Source organism: Brassica rapa, chromosome A07, assembly GCF_000309985.2.
Source record: "Brassica rapa cultivar Chiifu-401-42 chromosome A07, CAAS_Brap_v3.01, whole genome shotgun sequence".
Classification (NCBI taxonomy): Eukaryota; Viridiplantae; Streptophyta; class Magnoliopsida; order Brassicales; family Brassicaceae; genus Brassica; species Brassica rapa.
Genome location: NC_024801.2, coordinates 22,778,136 through 22,794,979, shown reverse-complemented (window position 1 = coordinate 22,794,979; position 16,844 = coordinate 22,778,136). Strand labels below are relative to the sequence as shown.

At 37.5% G+C, this 16,844-nt stretch overlaps 4 protein-coding genes and 1 non-coding gene across 6 annotated transcripts; 4 read left to right on the top strand and 1 right to left on the bottom strand.

The window, feature by feature from the left end:
* The first annotated feature begins 224 nt into the window (after positions 1-224).
* LOC103831027 (endoplasmic reticulum metallopeptidase 1) lies at positions 225-6,133 on the top strand. Of its 2 annotated transcripts, XM_033276233.1 has the most exons (22): positions 225-573; positions 648-868; positions 947-1,032; positions 1,232-1,333; positions 1,615-1,721; positions 1,802-1,902; positions 2,031-2,118; positions 2,474-2,562; positions 2,683-2,822; positions 2,924-3,089; positions 3,177-3,312; positions 3,399-3,492; positions 3,591-3,720; positions 3,810-3,869; positions 3,967-4,085; positions 4,295-4,416; positions 4,548-4,772; positions 4,862-5,022; positions 5,118-5,281; positions 5,524-5,606; positions 5,694-5,779; positions 5,852-6,133. In XM_033276233.1, the coding sequence occupies exons 2-22, from the start codon at positions 650-652 to the stop codon at positions 5,993-5,995; spliced, it is 2,622 nt and encodes an 873-aa protein (XP_033132124.1). In that variant the 5' UTR covers positions 225-573; positions 648-649; the 3' UTR covers positions 5,996-6,133. The 2 variants fall into 2 exon arrangements, with proteins under 2 accessions (XP_033132124.1, XP_009105120.1); XM_009106872.3 differs by having other exon boundaries at positions 225-868.
* Positions 6,134-6,802: 669 nt separating this feature from the next.
* Positions 6,803-8,298, top strand: LOC103831026 (60S ribosomal protein L17-2). Its single transcript, XM_009106871.3, has 6 exons — positions 6,803-6,946; positions 7,038-7,074; positions 7,156-7,196; positions 7,519-7,852; positions 7,937-8,004; positions 8,093-8,298. Exons 1-6 carry the CDS (start codon positions 6,863-6,865, stop codon positions 8,135-8,137), a joined length of 609 nt encoding a protein of 202 aa, XP_009105119.1. The 5' UTR covers positions 6,803-6,862; the 3' UTR covers positions 8,138-8,298.
* Positions 7,282-7,414, top strand: LOC117127017. The gene has a single exon (XR_004449777.1). It is a non-coding gene; the product is annotated as a small nucleolar RNA snoR74 (small nucleolar RNA).
* Positions 8,299-8,538: 240 nt separating the features above from the next.
* LOC103831025 lies at positions 8,539-9,564 on the top strand. Its single transcript, XM_009106869.2, has one exon. The coding sequence runs from the start codon at positions 9,078-9,080 to the stop codon at positions 9,306-9,308; it is 231 nt and encodes a 76-aa protein (XP_009105117.1). The 5' UTR covers positions 8,539-9,077; the 3' UTR covers positions 9,309-9,564.
* Positions 9,565-10,574: 1,010 nt separating this feature from the next.
* LOC103831024 (mannosyl-oligosaccharide glucosidase GCS1) lies at positions 10,575-16,658 on the bottom strand. Its single transcript, XM_009106867.3, has 22 exons — positions 16,216-16,658; positions 16,047-16,120; positions 15,705-15,962; positions 15,440-15,608; positions 15,190-15,276; positions 15,013-15,081; positions 14,788-14,884; positions 14,508-14,590; positions 14,054-14,161; positions 13,815-13,936; positions 13,515-13,622; positions 13,359-13,432; positions 12,937-13,062; positions 12,622-12,689; positions 12,168-12,317; positions 12,038-12,091; positions 11,853-11,909; positions 11,589-11,738; positions 11,392-11,483; positions 11,200-11,309; positions 11,038-11,101; positions 10,575-10,956 (listed from the first exon to the last, which is right to left on the bottom strand). Exons 1-22 carry the CDS (start codon positions 16,507-16,509, stop codon positions 10,812-10,814), a joined length of 2,559 nt encoding a protein of 852 aa, XP_009105115.1. The 5' UTR covers positions 16,510-16,658; the 3' UTR covers positions 10,575-10,811.
* Positions 16,659-16,844: the final 186 nt, after the last annotated feature.

Here is a 16,844-nt window from a genome sequence, read left to right as displayed (position 1 = left end):
AAAGCACTTATGTTATATTGTAGTACATTTACTTTGTTAATGATATCTTAACCACGTGCTAGTGGTCGGGTGGTAGCATTGCATTTCAGCATCGCTAAACGAGCTGAATTCGAATCCGATTACACTCAGATATCCATAACACGTAACCACTAGTGATTTAACATTCTTTCGCCGGAGAGTGGTTTACCGCTTTTTTTTGTTAATGATATCATCCCCTGTTTGAGCTTGTTCCCAAGCACTTCTGCTCCAAAACAATTTTAATTAGTCAAATATATTTTATTTAAGTTAAGTATACTGTCACTGTGTCCCACATTACTGAAAACAGAAAAAAGCATCTTTTATTTTATTTTATTTTGTTATTCACTTCAATTTTCCTAACTACTACAGAATTAGGAAGAAGCAGCTAAAAATTAGATGAAAAGAAACGGACAATTACGTAATTAATCAAAAAACGTGGGGACTATTTAAAGTAACTTTTTGGACCCACCTAAAAAAACCATTTTTTCTCTCCGACACACTCAGCGTCATCGACGGTCTGCACGTTCCCGTTCCGTTTCACCGTATTATATCAACGTAAAAACAAAAATTTGATCCATCCTTTGTCTTTTTAAAATACTCGATTTCTCAATCTCAAATCTAAACCACAGTGATGGCGTTATCGAGGAGGCTGAGCTACGGAGACGTCACTGGCTTCAAGTTCCTCTTCTCACTCGCTTTCCTCTACGCTTCAATGGCAGCCATTGCTTACTTCGTCCTCCACATGAAACATATCTCGCCGCTTCCCTTTGACGCGCCTCTCGATCAGTTCTCCGAAGCTAGAGCCGTCGAGCACATTCGTGTCTTGTCCGAAGAGAACAGCGGTCGTCAGGTGATTCGACGTCGTTTTCTTCCCTCTCTCTCTCCTAAAAGAAAAAAGCTGTTTCTGATGGATTTTGTACATTCGTAGGAAGGACGACCTGGGCTTAGAGAAGCTGCAGCTTACATAAAAACACAGTTGGAGATGGTCAAGGAGAGAGCTGGTCCTAATCTAAGGTTTTGCTTTTTGACTGAATCAAACAAAAAAGTGGTTCCAATTGTTTTTTTTTTGTCACGAGTTGTTTAATAAATGCTCACTCCAACTAACATCTGTGCACTCATTTGATATATCATAGTATATTAATTGATTCCAAAGTACCAAAAAGAATGTTCCTTTTTTCTTATCTGAAGCTGAAAATAAATGCTTCTTGTGTAGGGTTGAGGTGGAGGAGGCTCAGGTGGATGGCTCCTTTAGCATGATGTTTATTGGCCACAGCATATCACTTGGATACAGAAACCATACTAATATCCTTATGCGGTATTGATTTTGCTAATCCAAAATATTCTTACAAGTTGTAAAGTTTGTTCTAGCCAAATATTGCAGTTACCCTTGTTCAGCTTTTTCTTCTTTTGTTGGTTCACAAGTTTGGCTGAGACCATGATGCAAAGTAAAGTCCATTGTGTTAGATTCGTTCTTTGTAATTATCATTCACTTTAGGACTTCCTTGTTTGTGTTATTTTATTCAGTCATCAACAGTGAATGATTGTGTCCCCACGTATTAATGCTAAACATTTCATCGTTTTGCTGTTTTCTTGCAGTATCTCGTCAATGAATTCTCATGACACGGATGCATCTGTATTGATGAATGCACATTATGACAGCCCTATCAACTCCCCTGGAGCTGGTGACTGTGGGTCATGTGTAGGTGCGTTTGTTACATCTCTTTAGTTTTTCTTTTCATTTATACCACTATAACATCACGGCTTTGTGTCTCTCTGTCTGCAGCATCACTGCTTGAAATAGCAAGACTGGTTGTGGATTCTGGATGGGCCCCGCCTCGACCTATAATTTTCCTCTTCAATGGTGCCGAAGAGCTTTTTATGCTGGTAACACATTTATGGTGCTTTGTACTCTTTCACATGGACTATTTTTTTCATCAATGTGTTTGGTAAATAGGATGATGAAACTAAGCTCATACTTTACATGGTGGTGTGGCTTTTTGTTGTGTCTTTAGGGCTCACACGGCTTCATGACGCAGCATAAGTTGAAAGACACCGTTGGAGCTTTTATAAACCTGGAAGCTTCTGGGACAGGGGGTATCGGTAAGCTTCTGGCCTAAAGTTTTATGAGCATTCCCTTAAAAAACGGTCCAGCTTATGTGAAATTATAAATGAACAAAATCTTTTTACTTATGATCAGGCATTTTCCCTTTAGATGAGATGTTCTTAAGTTTAATTTTCTCTTATATTCTCTAGACCATTGTCTTTGTAGTTAAACTTCTTTTGCAACATGATTTCTCTAGAAATTCATGCATACACATACATTATCATTTTTAGAGACTAGGAAAATGACTTATTCCTGAAAGTATCAAAGCCTTTGCTTGTCAATGAGTATTGATTTTTAAGTTTCTATTGTGCTAATTGCTCGTACATTTGACTTGATGTTAACGTCTGGCAGATTTGGTCTGCCAATCAGGGCCTGGCTCATGGCCGTCCAGTGTCTACTCTCAAGCTGCAGTGTATCCGATGGCGCAGAGTTCTGCACAGGTCTCTCTCTCTCTCCCACTCTTTCACTCTATGACAGACATGAACACACACATGATAAAACCATTTTGTGTCTATTTCATCTCAGTCATTGACTATAAGTTGTCCTGTGATATCCCCCAGGATATATTCGATGTATTTCCTGGAGACACCGACTACAGAATGTTTGCAGAAGATTATGGTGACATTCCTGGGCTAGACATTATCTTCCTTCTTGGTGGTTACTACTACCATACTTCTTTTGATACTATTGACAGAATAATGTAATGCATTATTTTGATACATATATCTATTATTTTATTTTTCCTTGCTATAGTTTATTATTTAGTACAAACCTCGTTTCACAGATTTGTCTTTAAACCAGACCTGGAAGCATGCAAGCACGTGGAGAAAACTTAATCAGTGTGCTTAAAGCCTTCACTAGCTCTCCTAATCTGAAGGTTGCAGGTGAAAGAAAGTCTCTTGACGTGGATGCTGACGTTGACATGGTTGAAAGAGCTGTTTTATTTGATTACTTAACAAGGTTCATGGTGGGTGCTTTTGACTCTCATTCATCATTTTTTTTTCATAGCCTGTTTACAGTTGTCTCTTGACAAGCTGATGTCATGATATATCAGGTGTACTATCCAAAAAGAGTGGCCATGGTACTTCATAATGTTCCATCTGCTTTGTTCCTTGTTGCTCCTTTCTTTTTGTATATGCGGGACTCTCGGACACACCCTTTCTTATCAGTCTTCTGGGCTTTCTTGAAAGGTAATAATGTGCAATTTTTTTATTTTCTTAATCTTTTTATTATCATGTTTTGGAGATCTAACCATTTTAAATGGTTGTCTGATTAGGACTTATACAGCACACCGCTGGGATCTTACTTGGTGTCATATTCCCTGTTCTGTTTTCAGTCATCAGATTGTTGTTTGCTAATCCCATGAGCTGGTTGGTTTCATATACCTTCTACTTTGTTCCACATGGTGTTTAAACTGTTCAGTTTTTATTGGTTGGGGAGGCTCACTGTAATTGTTGTGGAAATGTAGGTTTGCTCATTCATACTTAGCTTTCTTGATGTTCATCCCCTGCTCATTTTTTGGTCTTTTAATTCCAAGAACTATCTCTGATCGTGTCTCACATTGTCAAAGTTTTTCATCTAAGAATATTATGAAAGTTGTAAGGTCCTTATTCTTCTCTTGCCTCAGTTGCATCATCCCTGTCTATTACTAGAAAAGTTTTTTTTTCTTAAAACTATGATCTGTCAGGAAACATCTGATGAAGCAAGGTTTTGGGGAGCATTTGGGGTCTACGCTTTTGTAACTTCGGTATGTGATTGTTGTTTGATCAGTTTAGTTTACACCTTACGCCAATATTTTGTTATTTGTTAGACTAATCCATGACTAACTGAAGAAACGTTTTCAGGCATATTTTTTCGCCGGATTAGGTGGAGGGTTCTTGACTTTTGTCATCTGCGTTTCTATGCTGTTGGGGTGGATTGCTTTCTGTTTATCTGTCAAGTCATATGGATATGATTCGATCAAGTAAGACTGCTAGTCTTTCACTGAACTATCAGTGTTGCTTTTAACATTATTATCTAACTGTTGTGACATTGAGGATAAATAAACTTGACATAAATTTGATTTATACAGTAATCTAGATTTTCACCTCTGATAGTTCTTCTAGTTTAATGTTTTGTAGACTATATATCTTTGTTTTAAACTGTTGTGTGATAAAAGTTCTTCTTATCCAGGTCACCCATGTTTTATGTGATAGCTATGGTTCCATGCCTTCTGTACTCTGTCTATTTTGGTGGTTTTCTTGCACTGTTTTTGATTGAGAAGACAGGAATGATTGGAGTTCCACCACCTTTTGGTTAGTTTTACTGCACTCGAATGTTTCCCTGATTAAGCTATTTGAGAACTTCACCATTAGTTCATCAAAATGCTTGTTGTGATTGCAAGTCATTGTGTAAGATATTTATTGTACAAGATCTTGCTTTGCAGGGTTTTATCTCGCAGATGTAGCAGTAGCTGCAGTCATTGGACTTGTCACTGGCTTGTGTATAGGCCCAATAATACCAATATGTGATCGTTGGCTAGCCAAAGCTTCCATCTTGAAGTTCTTGCTGCACTTCACTGTGGTTATGTTTGCGGTATCATCACAGTTCTTTCCTTATAGCAAAGATGCACCTAAGAGAATTGTACTTCAACACACAGTCTTCTCTTCAGGTAGCCTTTAATTGCCCACCCAATATGGAGCTGTTATCCTTTTTTTATACATACTTTTCTGAGTAAATGTTTTAAATGTGACTTTGTAGGTGGAAATGAAATCACAGACTCAACTTACGATTTAGCGGTCGTTGATTCAAATTCTATGGAGTTTGTTTTTAAGCATGCTCCAGAGGTGGCTGAGAAACTTCATGCTGGCCCTTCTTTTTCATTGAGCAACGCTGAAGTGTCTCCTCAGGAAGCTTGGTTGGTACGTTAATTAGTTAGATTCTCTCCTCCTTACGTGGAGTTGACTAGACAGTAAGTGTTTTCAGTTTGGAGTAAACATTTGTTTGGTATCTGCAGGCACTTTTCCCTGTTTCCTGTGTAGTAACAAAAAGTGGGAGGTTCCCTGCTAAAGCCAACAGGATTGTGGAACGATATAGCCACTTGCCGCACTTAAAAACTCACAAACCACCAACAACATTAGAAGACGGAACTCGCAGAGTTCATCTGGAACTCTCTCTCGGGTTAGTTGGATCCAATATTTAAAAGTTCGATAGGCGATGATTAAGTTTTTTACATGAGATAAGTGCCTAGGCCAAGACGGATCCATAGGTTCTGTCTAGACCTTAAAGAAAACATTTTAGAAAAATTGTTTTGTTTATGACTGATTTGCCGTTAGAGGCGACACCTAACCGGTTGGATCCAAAAATAAACTTTCTGTCGGCCATGTTTTGCTAATAACTATTTCTATTTTTTTCATTTGTAGCTCGCTGGAGGAGATATGGGTCACGGTTCTGAACATAACTGGGCCATTATCAGGATGGTCCTTTGCAGATGGCAAACTTCCAGGTCACACAAAGACCCCCTTAATTGTCCTTCTCTTAGACATTTACTTTTAAGAAAATCCATAAAACCAAAATGGTCTTAATGTTGCAGCTCCTGAACTCCCAGAGGGCGGTCCTCCGTCTTACCTATTGAGACTGAGTGGCAACAGCAGTGAGAAATGGATCTTCTGGTTAGAGGTAACACCAAGCTTCTTGTTCTAAAAGCCCTTTAATTAGTATTTAGTACTGATTCCAAGTTGATAATGGCAGGCTAATAGCGAAGAAGAAGTGAGAGTAGATGTAGCAGTTCTTGATCAACGTCTTGATGAAGAAACTAGACATTTGAAAAGTCTTTTCCCTGGATGGTCGGACGTCATTGCCTACACTAGCTTTCTTTCTACTTACTTCTTCTAATAAAAAAACTGTAATCTCTCCATTTTTTGTTTGTTCTAAAATAATAGAGAACTAGATCTTGACCCGTGCCTCCGCACGGGTATTTATTTTTAATTTTTGTAAACGTTTAAAAATTAAATACATACATTATTGTACTAATTAAATTAGAAGATGCTAATTAATTAAATATAACTGAGTTAGTTTTATTATTCTGAAAAATTTAAACCATGTTGATCAATTTAATTTTTAATAAACCAATAAATTAATCTGACTATTTTATAGTTTTTTATATATTGCAAAATTAACTTTTTGATTTTTTTAAATAAATGAATGATTGCATATCTTCTAAATTTATTAGGTAGCTAAATATTAGGCAATTTCTTAACAATTTTTATGGAAGTTGATATTTATAAAGTAATAGCATAGGTATGTAATATTTGTGGAAAACTAAGGATTAAGATTTATTTGTACTTCAGTTTTAATAGTTTAGATAATCTGTTCTTAGCACTTGTAGTTAAGTTCAATGTTTTTTGTTATCGTGCATTTGTAGATGAACGATATTATATGATAATGATTTATCTTTGTTGATTAGTGTTTGTGTAAATTATTAACTTGGTTTTTTGATAATTAATATATGTATAATTTGATTGGTTCAACTTGAAGCCTAAAAAAAGTCCAACAACAACTTACAATTTACGATTCAATTTTAAGTTTTTTTGGATTTTAAAGGCCCCATTAAATAAGGCCTAATGCATAAAGTTTTGTCTTTACAATAAGGCTCATAAAGTCTTAACGGGCTATTTAAGGCCCCATTAAGCTATATCCTAGGGACAAAAGCAGGCCCATGTTAATAGAAAAAAACTAGGTTTCCGCTATATTTTAGGGTTAATGCCGTTTTCGCACTATAAAGTCTCTTCACAACTTTACTCGAATCGCTTCTGCAGCCGTTTCCTTCCGTTAGCCGCAGCCATGGTAACTTCCTTAAGCTCTCTCTCACATCATCATCTCTCTCTCTCTCGAATCGTACTTATGGTTTTCTTATACCGCGTTTGCTATTTCGCAGGTGAAGTACTCGCAAGAACCTGACAATCAGACCAAGTGTAAAGCTCCCTTCTCACTACCATTTCACTCTTTTATATTCGATTTTTTTGGTTGATTAACTTGCTTTTTGATGATTGCAGCTTGCAAGGCTAGAGGATCCGATCTTAGGGTTCACTTCAAGGTATATAAACTCTCTCTCTCTTTCGTCTGTTTTAAAGTTAGTTAGATTTGAGATTAGGAGAACTGTAGAGATTAAACCTGATTGAGAAAAAGCAGAGGTTTGAAGCAATTTACAGATCTAACGTATACTTCAGGGACATTGAATTGGTCATCGTGATTGGGTGAATCTTAGTTTCATTTTCTTATAGCTTTAAAGATTCAGTACATGATGGTACATTGATTATAGTTGATGTGTAGAGTTATAGTGAGTAGTTGTTCAGTTAATGATGATGCCACATTCTTGTTCTGTTGATTAGTTCTCATAGTTTTTTTGTTTGAAACAGAACACTCGGGAAACAGCGCACGCTATCAGGAAGCTACCATTGCTCAAGGCCAAGAGGTACCTTGAGGATGTGATAGCTCACAAGCAGGCGATCCCCTTCACCCGTTTCTGCAGAGGTGTTGGAAGGACTGCTCAAGCTAAGAACAGGCACTCCAATGGTCAAGGACGTTGGCCTGCTAAGTCTGCTCAGTTCGTTCTTGATTTGCTCAAGAATGCTGAGAGCAATGCTGAGGTGAAAGGTTTGGATGTTGATGCGCTATTCATTTCGCATATCCAAGTGAACCAGGCTGCTAAGCAGAGGAGAAGGACTTACCGTGCTCATGGAAGAATCAACCGTAAGTCTTTTGAGTTTTCATAATTGTCTTGAAATGTTTCTCTCTTGGATATAATGACTCATTTGGTCTTTGCTTTGACTGCAGCTTACATGTCCAACCCATGTCACATTGAGTTGATTTTGTCAGAGAAGGAAGAGTCTGTCAAGAAAGAGGTAATTGCTCTAATCTAATTTTAATATCAGGATTAGTCTCTTGATAAGATTGATTCTCATTTTGTTTGTGTTTTTTTGATAATTGTAGCCGGAGACTCAGTTGGCAGCCAAGTCGAAGAAATCATCTGCCTAAGCTTTCTTTGTTTTTTGGTTTCTACTTTTTGTGTTCCTGAAAGAGATTTTGATCCCTTTGCAAGACAATGGATAGATTTTCTTGGATTATTCAATGTTATGAAACTATTAATCTTTGTGCTGGCAGTATTTTATTCTATCTTAATATTATTTGCTAAATTTCTATCTGCCTTCTAGATCATTTAACTACCCTGTCTTCACAAATGTTCTTCGTGTCCTTTTGTCATCCTCAATCGCTTAGACAATAGAACCAAGTCGCTGTCTTTACGTTGTACTCGTCTAGCTCTGAGATCATCGTCTGTTTCACCTTCTTCCCCGACTCTCTCCTATGATTATTAGGCTGTGCCTGTAGTTCAGCTTGTTTCACACCCATCCTTCTGATTCCTGCCTGATTCGTCCTGTGACAAAAAATCAGTAACGAAAGCTGTTGTTCCACGAGAATCAAACAGTTACCTAACATCACCTTTCCCCTTGGTTCCAAACCTTTTACATTTCGCTGTCATGAAGCAGTTTAGCCTTTTTGATCTCAATATAACGGATTTGGACCTCAACTCTTAAATTATTTCGGAAAATTTGAAATAATTATTATATTAATAAATTTCTTATAAAATTAAAGAAAAAAATCAGTTGCCCCCCATAGGAACTGCGTGTGCAACTCCTACGTTACATAGTTTTGACACAAGCAAGACTTGTTAAACCACATGCCATAGTTTTCTATTACATATAACTATTTTAATATAACTATTTTAGTATTTCCGTCCAATCAATTCAGCGGCTACCACAGAAAACTACTCTCCTCCATCACTTTAATTTTTGCATGTCTATCTGTTCCCAACAATTATTGTGTGTATATATATTGACGCACACATGCATCCTCCAAAATCCAGATCAAAAACAATCACCAGTTCTTTATAGTTCAAAGATTTTCTGAGCCCTCATCAATGGCGCCATCAGCTGCAATGCTCATACTTTCACATCCTCTGATTAGCCACAAAACGACAAATCAGTCTCCATCATCGCCAGTCTTTAAGTCGAGACGTATGTTCGATCTTCTTTTGCCATGGAAGAAGACATCGGACAGTGAAGAGGTCGGTCTCAGCCGCCTAGTCTTTGGCGATCCCGCTACACTTGAGAAGCGTTTCCAAGAAGCTCTTGAACTTAGCTGCTGGTAATTTTTCACAATGTCTAGTGATGTCGTTTTTACTGGTTGCATCTTCGTAATTATCAAGTATTTTATTATTGTCTTGTAGATGGAAATAATGTAAAAGCAATGGTTTCACCAAACAAAAAAAAAAGTAAAAGTAATGGTTGGTTATAAATAAATAAAAACAAAGGAGAAAAATCATCCGCTCATCAGCAAAATAATAAGAGACTCCTTAAACTAGCTATTAATCAAACAGAAGTGGTAATTGGTAAACTGGTTATGCAATTTTTTTGGTAATCATGTTAAAACTGGTTATGCAATTAGCAAAAAAAAGAAGAGGTTTCTCCATTATTGATAAATGAGATTGATAACATGATTAACTGTCGATTTACATGTTAACTCTCACCCAGAACGGGGATCTAACAATTCACTATCACTATGTTAAAAGATAATCTAGAGCTCCACAATCTGAAGGTTCACGGTCAGGCGAAATGGCTCTTAAAGATCATCGTAAACAGTAACACATGTAATAGAAAAGCAATGATCAAAATTTAAATGTAAAGTTTTTGATTATTTTTAATCAACCAAATATTATGGAGAAGAACAAGCTAAGCTATCGATGAGCTTCTCTGATTGATCCAACCATTTTCTAATAACGTATACCTTCACTTTCTCTTCATCGTGTTCAAGTACATTGCACAATGCTTCGACATAGTAGGGTGGGAACTTCCCCTTCACTTGCAAGAAGTACATAATAATTCGTGTCTCGTCTCTGCATAACTGGTCTTTCAAGACATCGAAATGAGATGTGTTGGGACCGTTCGAAGGAGAAGGAGATAGCGACTGGGCAATGTTCTTCTTATGCAAGTTTCCACATGGCTCTTATTCTTCGTTATCAAAAGTAGTTCTTCTTGTGCAAGTTAAGCTATTGAGGAGCTTCTTCGAATGATTCAACCATTTAGTAGTAGCGAATTCTTTAACTTTGTTTTCATCGTTTTCGAAGATATTGCACATTGCCTCGAGAGAGGTGTGAAGGGAAGTGTCTTTTTTAAGGGGAAGAGAGATTGACGAACAGAGATATGAGAGAAGGCATAGGAGAGGAAGTGACTTCTTCTCTATCTCCAAAAAGCAAAAGGTCATGTCTTTTTATTCAAAAAAAAGGGCAAGATGATCTTCTTTTCGTGTCCAGACTCTATTACAGAGGTTTTGATACTAATCCTGACGTGTTATGTTTCGGAATTGTTCAATCATTTGTAGGCTCTGGAATCAAAAAATGAAGCAGTAAATACCACAATAATCTATATGATTCTCTGCTATATCTATGCCAACATTTGATAGTGTCATTTTGGGCATAACACGTACACAAGTCTGGGACATGCCTCGACCAAAGTTAGATCTGTGACAGCATGTTCTCTATAAACCAACTATGAATCGAATACAGAAACAGAAGACCTAAACACATCAAAACTGATCTTCTAACTAACATGTCTGTAGTTTTAACTTTCTTTCCTCAAGTTTTGATGAAGAGATTTCAAAAGATAGGATACTCTTCGGACATTATTAACAAGGTAAGTGCAGACCAGCCCGTGAAGAGACGCGTGCCTTTGCCTGTTCCCTTATCTTGATCATACTGTTCCCAGATGTACCCCGTCTCATAATAGTTTCTAACCACGTTCCTGTTTTTAGTATGTTTCAAGTTATTATCACTCGAAACTTCTATCGCAGATACCACAGACATCTATGTATATATTATATACCTTATCAAATTGCTCCTTAGTTCCTTGTAAATTGCTCTTGCTTTGTCGCTATATGGCCCATCCACTGCAAGAAATTGGACACAAGGTAAACCAAATGAATATGACAGAAGCCATGTAGAGTAATGTCGGACTTCTTTACTAAGTAAAAGGAGAGGAAAGTACCTGTAGAGTAATGGTGCAGAGATGAAAGAATCATGTAGTTCATGTTCATCCATATAGGACCTCTCCAATATGGTGCATCATGCTCAGTGTTACGTTTCATATACATCGAACTGCACCAAAAAAATATTCTTTCTTATCATGCATGGAAGAACTAAATTTCTGAACTGGTTATGTTCGTCCTTGTGAGCTCACCTGGTTTTGGCAAGCGAAACTAATCCATAGTCACTCCATAATATGCTCCTGTTTGAAATGAGATCAAGCTGTTTCTCCAGGATTGGAGATTCCTATACCGACCAAAAAATATGTGAAGATTTAGATTATAAAGTAACTGGTCCATAAAGGTTTCAAAGATCACGGATAACGGAATAGATATTAGCACAAAAACTCACAGCTGGGATGATTCTAGACATGAAGGGAAAGAAACTGACATAACCGACTTGAGGAACCAATCTTAACTTTGGTTTTCCAGAAGTCTTCCTTACAAGCTGTCGAGATAGGTGACCATTTTCTGAAATTACCTCCTTCCATACTAACTTAACCTGTGGATCAATCAACGCAACATCTGGTTTAACGAAAAGACTAAGAATCCTATTTTATTCTTCTCTATGACAAAAATGATACTTAAGCTTATTAAATTATGAAGCTTCTCTTACTTTTTCCGTATGATTACCAAAGTCAAAGTAAGCCCCATGGTCCTTATCATAGTGCATCTGCGCAGAAACGAGAATATGTAAAGAAAAATGCAATCATGTGCTTTAAAATGAGGTTATATATATATACCAACTACAGCGTCATTATTAATAAAAGAGAAAAAATTGACATCAGATAGAGAGTAGACCTGATTCAGAAGATCGAAATTTGAAAGCAGCGTGGCAGTTGAATTGTAATCCTCCTGCAGGATTTACGTCAGTAACATGTGAAGGAAAAAAATAAGGGAGACATCCCGTTGGCCATCTATTTGTGCTAACCTTTGAAAATTTATCGTCTTTTCCTAAAAGCTCTGTGATGGAATGCATGCAATCTGCAGCGAGGTACATCCAGCATCTAAGATCAACGTGTCGCTCATCTTCACTTGGGTGCGAGGCCCGGGGATAATCATCCAGCCCCGAGGAAAGCGTCTGCAAAAAATATAAGACACTATATCTCTGAAAATACGTCAATGGAACTGCCAAATCCGCAGATAAGAACTGAACTAAGCAGTTAGCCTACTTAAAAACATCGCCCAGACAGAAGAATTCTGAGACATCTTATCATTAAAATATATGGTACCACAGCAAAAACTCTTCAATCATTGTTATCATATATTGGTAAAGAGCACATGGATGAACGTTGCGTTAGAGAAAACCCTATCATTTGGGACTCGAGACTTGCAGTATAATATAGCTTGCAATAGCATTTTCAAGAGAAATAGAAAAACAGTACCTTTGGGTTAAGTTCTCGAGTTGTTGTGTTGTCTCTGCCATGCCAAAAGTAGCTTCCTCTCTCCTTTCCTAGTATTTAACCAAGCCATGAAAAACATAATATATGAAGTAGCTTAAGACTGTAGTACCAGCTGAAGACAAGAGCTAGTCACATCTAGTGGTCACGATTAACAACTAGTGATCCAACTGTGATTGTAAACAATAGTCACTTAAGATACTACAAACTCTAAAACACAGAGCAGTTGAATGCTAAAATGAGCCTGTAAATCTATAAACTGGTTTACAACAGATAACTAGTAGATAACAATGATGTTACCTGTCTGGGAAGTATTAAACCACTGAAACCATGCATCTAAGCGAACAGAAGCCCGCTCAAGGAATGACAATATTTCATCCTTTTCTGATGCGATAAACTTTTCCGTCTTTATACCATCTATTAGATCTGGAAAAGAAGATTGTCACTACATGGAATTATATTGATTTTGAAACCTTTTTCTAACTCTACATAAATAGGTTACATTTTTTAATCCAGAAACTGAGTAGCTAAGTGAAAGCACTCATATGATCTTGGCGAAGACGTTATAAACATCTAATAGTAAAAGGAACATAAATATAAGTAAACAGAAGGAAGCTAATAAGGATATTGCTGATCAAGGGTTGCCATTAGAATAAACTAGAATAAATAACTCGAGAGCCATGATAAAAGAAAACGCAGGCATAAGTACAGCAGATTCTTACCACGTATCACTAAAAATAGTGTTGGTGGATTGCCATTACTCGGGTACTGAACTACGAACTCCTCTGGAACCTTACTGCAGTTAAAGACACTCTCAAAAACATTTACAATAATGTCAATAACTATGACTACCAAGGCTAGGGGGGACTGTAAAATACCTCAGAGCTTCAGCACCTAAAATTTGCTCACGCGGAATCCATCCATCTATGTTCAATAGGTCTAACCAGTGTCCAACGATATCCAAGGTCATACGAAAATCCCAGCGCCTGCTCACAGCCCACACAACATACTCAAAAGAATGATCAACCAGTAGGATGGTTATAGCTATTTACTCTGTAATGTGGTATTTTCTATGGGAAAAAAAAGAACATTCCTTTCAGAGAATCAATTTAAGAAAGAATCACAACAGAATCATAGCAAAGAAATCTTCAACGTACAAATGATCAATAAGAACATACCAGATCAACAATTGATGGAAACCTTCATCCCACAAAAAGCCCCTAGGAAAGAAAGGCCGGCTTGGAACGGCTGTGTACAGCTCGGCTGGCCAATATAGCAAGTGATTATCCCCACTTTCAGGCTGCAATAGAAGATATTAACTGTATGATTCTGTGAGAGGTCTTACTTAGTTTGCAGATGGGAAGAACATAAAATGAGAAAAAAATTGATACACAATAAACATGACGGAAATACTTGCCTGGCTGCTTTTGGGAACATAAATTTTTGATTGACCATAGAAGTAACCAATGCCACCAATCATGTTTGCCATCGCAGTCTTGCCAACCCTCACTGTTTCTGAATCATGCTGGAACCACAAGAAACTGAGATTGAGATCCTATCTGGTCTGTAGACATCGATGCAAATCATAAACTATATGTACATTATGACAACATATGCTGGCCACTGAGAAGAAACAGAAATGCACATAAGAATAGTGAGAGGAATTATTCCTAGTGGAAGGAGGCTCTGAACGGTAAACAATGAAAGTGCTACAGTAAATACAGAAAATTTATCCAGACAATGTTGTTAGTGGAGATAAGTTCACAACTACATCAAGATCATCTATGACACAAGACCTATGAATGCGCTAAAAGATCATCTATTAGCATGGGTAACTGAAGTCCCTACATTTTATAAAAAAAGTAACGTACCTCTTCAGAAATGTTGAAGCATTCGGTAAACTTTGCATCAAATTCTCTATGTTTTTTTCTAAGTAGATCAGAGAGTGGTAAACCTACATGAAATATATATATATATATATATATATATATCAAACTCAGCGTAAATACAATAAAATTAGACAATATCGACGACATTAGTGTTCAAAATGTTTTCCATGTTGAAAATTTTCATTGCCGGAGACAAAAAAGATAGCTCACAGCGGATACATATAATTAGTAATCCCTAGTGAAGCAGTTACATGTAATTAACCTGTAAGACTTGTTAGACGTTTTTCCACGTTTGAACTTTCTCCTCTGATCCCGGAGACGAAGGGAATATCTATGGTAAATGGAAGCTTCCCAGAAATCTGTATGACAAAAGAAATGTTGACACTGGAAACGGCGAACATACTGATCATAGATTCCATAGGGATTAAGAACATTCGTGTTATTTATACAACAGTATACACAAATACATCTCATTAAGACTGATTACCTGAAAGACGTAAATGTTGGAAGAATCCTCTGATGTGTCAGAGAGCTGAAGTCGTCCAAACTTCCTAGCCTGAAAACATACAAGCCAAGAGACATTAATCATTGCCATCTTCATAGAAAATATAATCAACTACATTGGGCTCTTTCAAATAAGTAATGAACTGAAAAACTAGCAGACCTGCAGAGCGAGATTTCGCTGAACTAGATCAGACAGATTATATATGTGAGGCGTCTTAAAACCAGAATAATGTGTCTCCAGCTGATTCTGCAGTTAAAGAACAATTAAAATGGTTACATCCAGATGAGCATCAGGGGATGAACATACGAAACATAACACCAGAATGTCAAATCACACACAGATCCACTTACAGCAGAGACAGCTAAACAAATCCTAAGGTCTCTAAAGAGCAATTCAAGTGAAAAAATACCTCTGATCTTAAGTGTATCTGCCAATCTCCTACATCTTCACGTGAACCAGAAACCAGGAGAGAGCTCCCTTGAAAATCTAAAGCATCTCGGCCTAGATTCAGAACACTGCCACCTTCATCAGCTAGATAAAAGAAGAGATGCGCGCTTCTCTTTGCATCACCACTCAACCTAGTCAATGTCAACGAAAAACAACAAAAACTTCGTCACTCAGTCCACAGTGCAATACAAAAAGCAGAACACACTAGTGAAAAATCAGCAATATACCCTTTATTTTTAACATCGATCCGAACAGACCAATCCCCTCCATAACCAAAGCTACCATCATCACCCTTTGACTTGACAAAACTAGTCTCCAAAATCATATCGTTCTCAACCAGCTCCTGCCTCCCAAAATCACGCCCATTGTGTTCCCTCCATCCAAATGAGCTTAAATCATCAGAGTTCTCACAGAAATGGCGCATAACATACATCTCGTCTTTAACACCAAGCCACATCAAGCCAGCTACAAGTGACTCTGGAGTTCTGCATTTGCCATATGTAAGTACAATAAGGACCCAAAGTTCACATAACACAAGAACTGTAACTCTCTCTCTCTCTCTATCTTACCTCGCACGAACTCCAAAATAAACATGAGGACGATACGTTCCCCAGTACAAGCTCTCCTTGTGCTCGCCTTGGAACTGGTAACACACATATACGATTCATTTCAATTCAATTTCTCCCAACAAGAAGAAGCAAATGAACGAATCGTCGATATAAGAATTGGAGTGTATACCATAGACAAATCCATGAGTTTCGGAGCAGGGAAAGGAGTGATAACCCTAGGCGGCTGCCTCTGTGACTCGTGGCTAACAACGATTCGATTGATGACGAAGTAGATGATTGCGATCCCTAAAAGCATTAGCCCAACCAGTATCTTGAGATTCGACTTGAAAGCGCCGATGGAGACGAGCTCCTTGCCTTTGCCTCCTCGGCGGATCCTCGGCGGATAACGAAGCGAATCGCCGCCGGAAGATGATGATGATGATTTGATGCGACCATGCGCGCTCCGACGGCTCGCTCCGGTCATGATCGAGGTATCGGTAGGTTGGAGAGAATGCGAATCGATAAACTTATGAATGATTGATTGCTACGATCGATCACTGGAGTCGGGAGGGAGAGTGAAGGGTTGACTTTGACTAATCGTGTTTGGCCTCTAATTAAACTCCTAATAAGATCAGTTTTCTCAGCAAGATTATCATTTTATATACTCTTTTTCGGAGGCTTAAATTATTTCAACTTGAATCTAAGTTTAGGTTTTCTCGACCAAAAATTTAATTTATTAATGTTTATATACTAAAAATTTGTAGTTCAAATCTCGTTAAATCGTATTATTGAAGAAAAAAGTTTGGCCTCTAATTAAAG

What these genes read in the sequence shown, in the direction of transcription:
- LOC103831025 (XM_009106869.2), top strand. Translation starts at nt 9,078, where the DNA reads ATGGCGCCATCAGCTGCAATGCTCATACTTTCACATCCTCTGATTAGC.
- LOC103831024 (XM_009106867.3), bottom strand. Translation starts at nt 16,509, where the DNA reads ATGACCGGAGCGAGCCGTCGGAGCGCGCATGGTCGCATCAAATCATCA. An exon ending in CCAACATTTACGTCTTTCAG is followed by an intron (nt 14,885 to 15,012) that starts GTAATCAGTCTT and finishes TTTGTCATACAG; the next exon opens with ATTTCTGGGAAGCTTCCATT. An exon ending in TTGGTAATCATACGGAAAAA is followed by an intron (nt 11,739 to 11,852) that starts GTAAGAGAAGCT and finishes ATTGATCCACAG; the next exon opens with GTTAAGTTAGTATGGAAGGA.
- LOC103831027 (XM_033276233.1), top strand. Translation starts at nt 650, where the DNA reads ATGGCGTTATCGAGGAGGCTGAGCTACGGAGACGTCACTGGCTTCAAG. An exon ending in TGACTGTGGGTCATGTGTAG is followed by an intron (nt 1,722 to 1,801) that starts GTGCGTTTGTTA and finishes CTCTGTCTGCAG; the next exon opens with CATCACTGCTTGAAATAGCA. An exon ending in GATACTATTGACAGAATAAT is followed by an intron (nt 2,823 to 2,923) that starts GTAATGCATTAT and finishes TCTTTAAACCAG; the next exon opens with ACCTGGAAGCATGCAAGCAC.
- LOC103831026 (XM_009106871.3), top strand. Translation starts at nt 6,863, where the DNA reads ATGCCGTTTTCGCACTATAAAGTCTCTTCACAACTTTACTCGAATCGC. An exon ending in TTCCGTTAGCCGCAGCCATG is followed by an intron (nt 6,947 to 7,037) that starts GTAACTTCCTTA and finishes GCTATTTCGCAG; the next exon opens with GTGAAGTACTCGCAAGAACC. An exon ending in ACCTGACAATCAGACCAAGT is followed by an intron (nt 7,075 to 7,155) that starts GTAAAGCTCCCT and finishes TGATGATTGCAG; the next exon opens with CTTGCAAGGCTAGAGGATCC.